Source organism: Nicotiana tabacum, chromosome 7 (genome assembly GCF_000715075.1).
Source record: "Nicotiana tabacum cultivar K326 chromosome 7, ASM71507v2, whole genome shotgun sequence".
Classification (NCBI taxonomy): domain Eukaryota; kingdom Viridiplantae; phylum Streptophyta; class Magnoliopsida; order Solanales; family Solanaceae; genus Nicotiana; species Nicotiana tabacum.
Genome location: NC_134086.1, coordinates 106,051,205 through 106,058,350, shown reverse-complemented (window position 1 = coordinate 106,058,350; position 7,146 = coordinate 106,051,205). Strand labels below are relative to the sequence as shown.

At 40.4% G+C, this 7,146-nt stretch overlaps 1 protein-coding gene across 1 annotated transcript; it reads right to left on the bottom strand.

Annotated features, from left to right (window-relative positions):
• Positions 1-4,717: 4,717 nt before the first annotated feature.
• LOC142162212 (uncharacterized) lies at positions 4,718-5,137 on the bottom strand. The gene has a single exon (XM_075218535.1). The coding sequence runs from the start codon at positions 5,135-5,137 to the stop codon at positions 4,718-4,720; it is 420 nt and encodes a 139-aa protein (XP_075074636.1).
• Between the last annotated feature and the right edge of the window lie 2,009 nt (positions 5,138-7,146).

Here is a 7,146-nt window from a genome sequence, read left to right as displayed (position 1 = left end):
TTAATTGTGTCTAAGAGTCAGAATGAGAGTGCATATATAGCACTTAGGGAGATGAAACAAATAAGGTAAAAAATGAACTAGAGTTCATAAATAAAGTAGGTAAATATAATCAGTAAGTTAATTGGGGCTAATCCCCATTAATTTGCACAGAAAGATCTGGGAAGGTCACGATAATATAAGGAGAAACCATTACCAGCTCTGATTGGGGCTTAAATAAGGTAACAAATCATAAATTGACCATAAATTAATCAATCAGTCGGCATAAGGCAAATAACGCTAATTACAAGCCATAAATAAGGAAAGTAAGTGAAAGAAAACCCAAAAGAATAGTGACTTTAACGGGAAAAAGTTGGTTCAAATCCATAATAAAAATCAATTAAGCAAAAAATCCCAAAGAATACTGGTTTTAACAGGAAAACTGGTTCAAATCCTTAATAGAAATCAATCAGTATGTTGGGTTGACAGAGATAAATAAATAACGGAGGAAAAATTGAAGAAAATCAGTGCAACAAACAAAAACATCTAGGTTCTAAGTATATACACGAGAATTAGTCAAGATAGTAAAGAAACAAAGCACTGAAAAGTTAGAAAAACCCCATTTGAAAATAATTAGGGCGAACCCTAATTTCAGAAGAAAGCGAATGGAGTCGAAATAATTAGCCAAAATAGGAGATTTTCAAGAGAAAGTGACAGATAATACTCGAACCCTTTCAGATATACAAAGATCTGAACGGATTCGAGTAGTTATAAAACTAGGATTTTCAAAAAACAGCCGATATGAAAGAAACTTGATTAAAAGCCATAGATTCGAACTGAAAACAGAAGGAAATCAGTACTCACAAACAAGGATGGCCTTAGACAGACTTGTAAACAAACCTCAGATGAAGGAACATGTTGAATCTCCTTGAGATTCTTTTAGGGACCCACGTAATCAACAACTAGGAGGTATAGAAGGTCGGTAGTGGTTGGAGAATATTCAGAATCTCCATAGACGAGAGTTTCTCGCCGGAGATGGCAATTAGGGTTAGGCTTAGGATTTGAGAGCATTTGAGAGGAGAGGGATCAGATGTCGGCGTGAGAGAGGAGTGAATGAGAGGGTTTGGAGGGGTTAGGTCCAGGTTTAATTAAGGAAAGGGGAATGGGGGACCGTTGATCTGAATGATCAACGGTCAGGATTGAATGAGGTAGGTGGGCTGGGTTAAGGACTTAGGGATTGGGTCGGGGATTTTGACGGATTGGGCCTGGGTTTTGGGTTGGTTTAATTGGGTTTGGGACTGGTTATAATTTAAATAAGGGTGGCTAGTTGTTAAATACCCAATTAAAATTAGATAAATAATTAATAAAAATAGCTAATAATTATATATAATATAATTAAAGCCAAATAGGTAAAATTAAGGTAATTAACTAATATTAAAAATATAAAATTACTGATTAACATAAAGTGTACAATTAGGCTATAATTGCAAAATCGTTGTAACTATAGCCAAACAATGCCAAATTAGCTAATTTGTAAAATAATTAAATCCTAATAGGATTAAAACTAATATGTTGAGCTAATAAATACTTTGAAATTACTTGTAATGTAATATATGAATAATTATTGGATATAAAGTACTGAATAAATTAGAAAATAAATTGATAATAATATGAAAAATTATAGAAAAATACCAATTATTATAAAAAGTGATTTTGAAGGCATATATGCAAATTTAAAAATATTTTGAGGAAAAATTGGGTATCAACAGCTGCCCCTTTTTACCCGGGAAGGATGAAAGAGTTTTCGGGTAAAGAAATGATGGCCAGTTTTGACCTAGTGAAACTGTTTAAGAAGATTTAAACCGCACCCTGGCTTTTGCGTTACCTACATATCCCTGGTTTTACAAGAATCAAGCCGTATGCAGTTCAGGATCCATCGGCAGAGTATATCGATGAAGTCATTTCAAGAACGGACGCAACATTTAGGGCTGAGTGAGTGGACGGTTTACGGGAATGGTTAAGTTTGATATGGCTGAGGGAACTGGAGCGGGATTGCTCCTGCTGGAATAGCCATTGCTCGCCGGCTTACCTGCAAATGGAAGCAATACAAGCGTATACTGTGCATAAATTTAAAAATGATGCAAATTCCTTTTGGACCATGAATGTTGTCTTTGGATGGTTAGGAATGTCGTCCTCATATCATGATGTCATGGGCCATGAAGCGTATGACAAGGGATTTGCAGGCCATGAAATGATATTCTCGGGCTATGAGGATGGTGCCTCCGAACCATGACGCCTTTGAATAATGATATGCAAAAGATTAAAGGAGATCCTCAAGCCATGACATGGTGTTCTCGGGCTATGAAGATGGTGCCTCCGAATGATGACGCCTTTGGATAAGTTGGCGATATTTCAGCCCATGAAGGATGCAATAGTATGATGTGGAGAAGACAGATCTTAGTCTTGCGAATTGAAGGGCAGAGCTTAGCCCGTAAGAGAAGCGAGATAAATAGTGCTTGGGATAGCACTTAGTTTCGAAGAAAATTAGAGGCAGAGCTTAGCCTCAGAAGGCGGAATGATAGCCTTATGAAAATATGCAAATGCAGATAGATAGATCTTAACATCGGAAGGCAGAAGGGTAGCCTTATGCAAATCGGAAGGTAGAATGGTAGACTTATGCAATGCAAATGCCGGTGGAGGTAGAGCTTAACCTCGGAAGGCAGAATGGTAGCTTTATGCAAGTTGGAAGGCAGAATGGTAGCCTTATGCAATGTAAGTGTAGATGGAGACATCGTTTAGTCTCGGAAGGCAGAATGGTAGCCTTATACAGATTGGAAGGCAGAATGGTAGCCTTATACAATGCAAGGCAAATGGAGACAGTGTTTAGTCTCGGAAGGCAAAATGGTAGCCTTATGTAGATTGGAAGGCAGAATAGTAGACTTCTGCAATGTAGATGCAAATGGAGACAACGTTTGTCTCGAAAGGAAGAAGGGTATCCTTATGCAAATTGGAAGGCAGAATGGTAGCCTTATGCAATGCAAATACAGGTGGAGGTAGAGCTTAACCTCGGAAGGCAGAATGGTAGCCTTATGCAATGCAGATGCAAATGGAGACAGTGTTTAGTCTCGGAAGGCAGAAGGGTAACCTTATGCAAATTGGAAGGCAGAATGGTAGCCTTATGCAATGCAAATGCAGGTGGAGGTAGAACTTAACCTCAGAAGGCAGAATGGTAGCCTTATACAAGTTAGAAAGCAGAATGGTAGCCTTATGTAATGCAGGTGCAGATGGAGATAGTGTTTAGTCTCGGAACGCATAATGGTAGCCTTATGCAAGAAATAAAATAACAAATGACAATAGAGTTTTCTTAGCTAATAGCAGATTGCAGCATTGTGATTACTGGGAGCATTGTGACTAAGGAGCATTACTTGTGTATGCTGATAGAAAATGTTGGCAAGTGCAACGGTTCTGAGAGTCGTATTTTAAACAATGTTTGTCCCATGGGCGCACAATATGTTTAATGATTTCGCAATCCTAGTGCCTGTATCCAAAGAAAAATTGTGAGTTTTGTAAGGGGGAGGTTAGTTTGTATCCTCGCGGGCTTTGCTTGACACGTCTGGCTTTGATATGGTGATTTCATCTATATCATTGGGGTAGCGTTGCTAAACAAAACAGTTTCAATAATAAACATGCATGATTTTGTAAAAGTATGACATAAATTAAAAATAGCTTTTAGATGAACCGACGACTGTGACGTAGTTCAGGACATTGCAACCTCTCCTGCTAATGGAATTTTAAGGGTCCTCCTCAAAATTCTGCCCCAGTTTGATGGGTTGACATTTCTTACTGTTGCTCGTGTGGCGATTGGCTAAAATTACTTCAGAATTTTGAGGGTCCTCCTCAAAATTCTGCCCCAGTTTCAGTTGCGGGGGGAAATGAAATTTTTATTTAGTTTTGACTGAACCCATAGAGCTGCCTACGTATCCCTTCTTAAACGGGAATCAGGTCAAGCGTAGTTCAATTTACATCATATAAGGAAAGCATAAAGATTACACATAGTAACACTTGACTGCATCTGAATTGATCGGCTTTGGCCAGACTTCTCCGTCCATTTCTGCAAGTATAATGGCTCCTCCTTCATATTGGGGTTTAGCCTCCTTTGGTGTTACCTGGAAGGTTTGTGCCCCTCTTCTAGCAGAATTTTATGCATACAGTATGTCGGGCCGATCCCCTTGATGTCTGCCATGGTCCATCTGATGGTAGTCTTGCGCTCCGTGAGTACCTGCAAAAGCTGTTGTGCCTGCACATCTAACAAACTAGATGAGATAATAACAAGTAATGTGGAGTTAGGTCCTATGAATGCATACCTGAGATGGGCGGGCAGTGGCTTGAACTCTAGCTTTGGTGGTTCTTCTATGGATGGCTTGGCTGGAGAAGTTTCTCTATTTTCTAAGTGCAAGGGCTCGAATTCAAGTGTTCTCTCCCAAAACCCTCTGCCCTCTAGAGCCAGCACCCATGCTGCCAATTCTTCCCCATTCACCTTATCGAAATTCACAATACATGCAGCAAGAGGATCCTCAATAGTCAATGTCTCATCATCCTCTTCCACGATTACATCCACGACATCAATAAGAGAACAATTGGTGAATTCGTTTGGTTGCCTCATAGATTTCTACACGTTGAATGTTATCTCCTCATCGTTCAACCTCATCTTGAGCTCCCCAGTTTCACAATTAATGAGGTCTCACCCTGTGGCCAAGAACGGCCTTCTAAAAATTATGGGAATTTCTTCATCCACTCTACAATCCAGAATCACAAAATCTGCAGGGAACACAAATTTCTCTACCTGTACTAACTCGTCATCCAAAATACCTGAGGGTCTTTTCACAGCTCTGTCACCCAGCTGCAACAACATAGATGTGGGTCGAGCTCTTCCAATCCCCAACCTCTTATAGATCACCAGCGGCATAAGATTTATGCTGGCCCCCAAATCACAGAGTGCCTTGGCAAAGGCAAAATTACCAATAATGTAGGGAATTGTGAAACTCCCTTGATCAGACAACTTCTCAGCAACTGATCTAGTCACCACAGTACTGCAGGTCTGAGTTAGAGTCACTGTGGCCAAATCTTGGAAGTCGAATTTTCGGGACATCAAGTCCTTCATCATTTTTGCATAACCAGGCATCTCCTTCAATGCATTAATCAATGGAATATTTACCTGGATTTATTTCAACATCTCCAAAAATTTCTTGTATTGTTCCTCTTTTGGGTATTTGGCCAGCCTCTATAGGAATAGAGTTGGAGGTCTCTTCTTCCCAATTATTTGAGTTTTCTCTTTGTCATACACCACCTCAACTACTGTTTCCTGGGCTGTCTCAGCTTCTATCTCAGCCTTAATCTGTGTGTTGGTTTCTTCCTGGGCAGGCTGTACTGTCACCTCTGTCAGTTTTGCTGAATCATCTAGCTCAATGGGAACTGGTGCAAGTGTCTCAATCTGTCTGCTTTCTCAAGCCATGTCTTTCTCCAAGTCTAAGTCTATGCCATTACGTAAACTTACTGCTATCAGTTGCTTCGGGCATTGATCTTTTGGATTTACCTGAGTGTCTGCAGGCAATGTCCCATGAGGACGGTTATTTAAAGACATCGAGATCTAGACCATTTGCACTTCAATATTCCTTATGGCTAACTCATGTGCATTTACTCTTTCACTCATTTTCGCATTTGACCCAATAACCTGATGCATCATTGCCTCGAGTCTAGCAAACCCATCTTCCTGTCTCCCACCATGTTACTGCTGAGGAGGATGATAACCCTGCTACTGATTTTGGTTGTTGTATCCCTGTGGCCTTTGGTAGGGCGCCACATTATTGTGAGGTTGCATGGCTCCCATATTTCCATTGTTGTGCTGTGGCTGGACTGGCCTGTATGGCTGATTCTGTTGGCCCTAATTCTGACCACCCTGTCTCTGGTCCCCATAATTAGACACATAATTCATGTCCTCGGGGTAATGATGATGATCACTTTCCGCATTCCACTGGCTACCAATTGGCTGACTAATGCAAGATGTGCATAAGCCCCTATTGGTTGTATCTACAATGTGCACCTGCTGCTTCTGCCCTGACTCTTCCATTTTTTTGGTGGGTATGCTCATTTGTGTCATTAAGGTGGCCATATTTTTGGCAAGAGTGTTGGCCAGATCTAAAGGCATTGAGTGAACTACTAGAGTGATAGGTGCATTCCTGGTTGTCCACCCCGAATTTTGTGCCATCTTATCAAGCAGGATCTGGCTTTCTCTTCATGATTTTCTCAAGAATTCTCCACAAGCCAAAGCATCAACATTAGCCTTCACGCTATCTGTTATACCCATGTAAAACCACTGCCCAATATCTGGTCTGGGATACTGTGGTGCGGACATATAACCAACACCCCTTTGAATCTTTCCCATGTTTCTTGTAATGTTTCCATTGGTTTCTGTCTGAAGCTCAAAATTTCATCAATTTGCTGATCAGTCTTGTTAGGTGGATGAAACTTATTCAAAAATTGCTTGACTAATTCTTCCCAAGTCGTGATGGAATTAATAGGGAGTGAATTTAGCCAAGTATGGGTAGCTCCTGTCACTGAGAATGGAAACAACAACAGCTTTATTGCTTCCTGAGTTACGTTGGGCTACCTTTGAGTATTGCAGATTGACAGAAAATTCTACAAGTGCCGTTGAGGATATTCAATGTATGACCCCGAAAATAGTCCTTTGTTTTGCAACAAGTGCAGCATGTTGTTTGTGATTTGAAAAGATTCAGCCTGTATCTGCGGGACTAATATTGCCTTAGCCAAATTCTCTGCTGTGGGTTACGCCCAGTCTTATAGAGGAGCCCTTGGCACTAGAGGCGCCACTACCTGCACAACTGAGTCTACCACGTTATCCACGTTGTTGTCTCTGTTGTTAACTTGGTCTGCCAGGTCTGGTTTAGGTTGTTTAGTTGATTGTTGTTATTTGTTTTTTCGGTTGGCCCGATTCAAGGCCTTGAAAACTTTCTCGGGATCTGATAATGCTTCAAACACTTCACCAATTCTCGATGAGTTTCTAGGCATGCACCTGTATAACCAAGTTAACAAATGTTAAACTTTCAATGTATGGATTGAAAATAGAGAAAACTGACTACACTAAGAATTTTT

Excerpts from the sequence above, each read along its gene's own strand:
- LOC142162212 (XM_075218535.1), bottom strand. The coding sequence starts at position 5,137 with ATGAAGGACTTGATGTCCCGAAAATTCGACTTCCAAGATTTGGCCACA.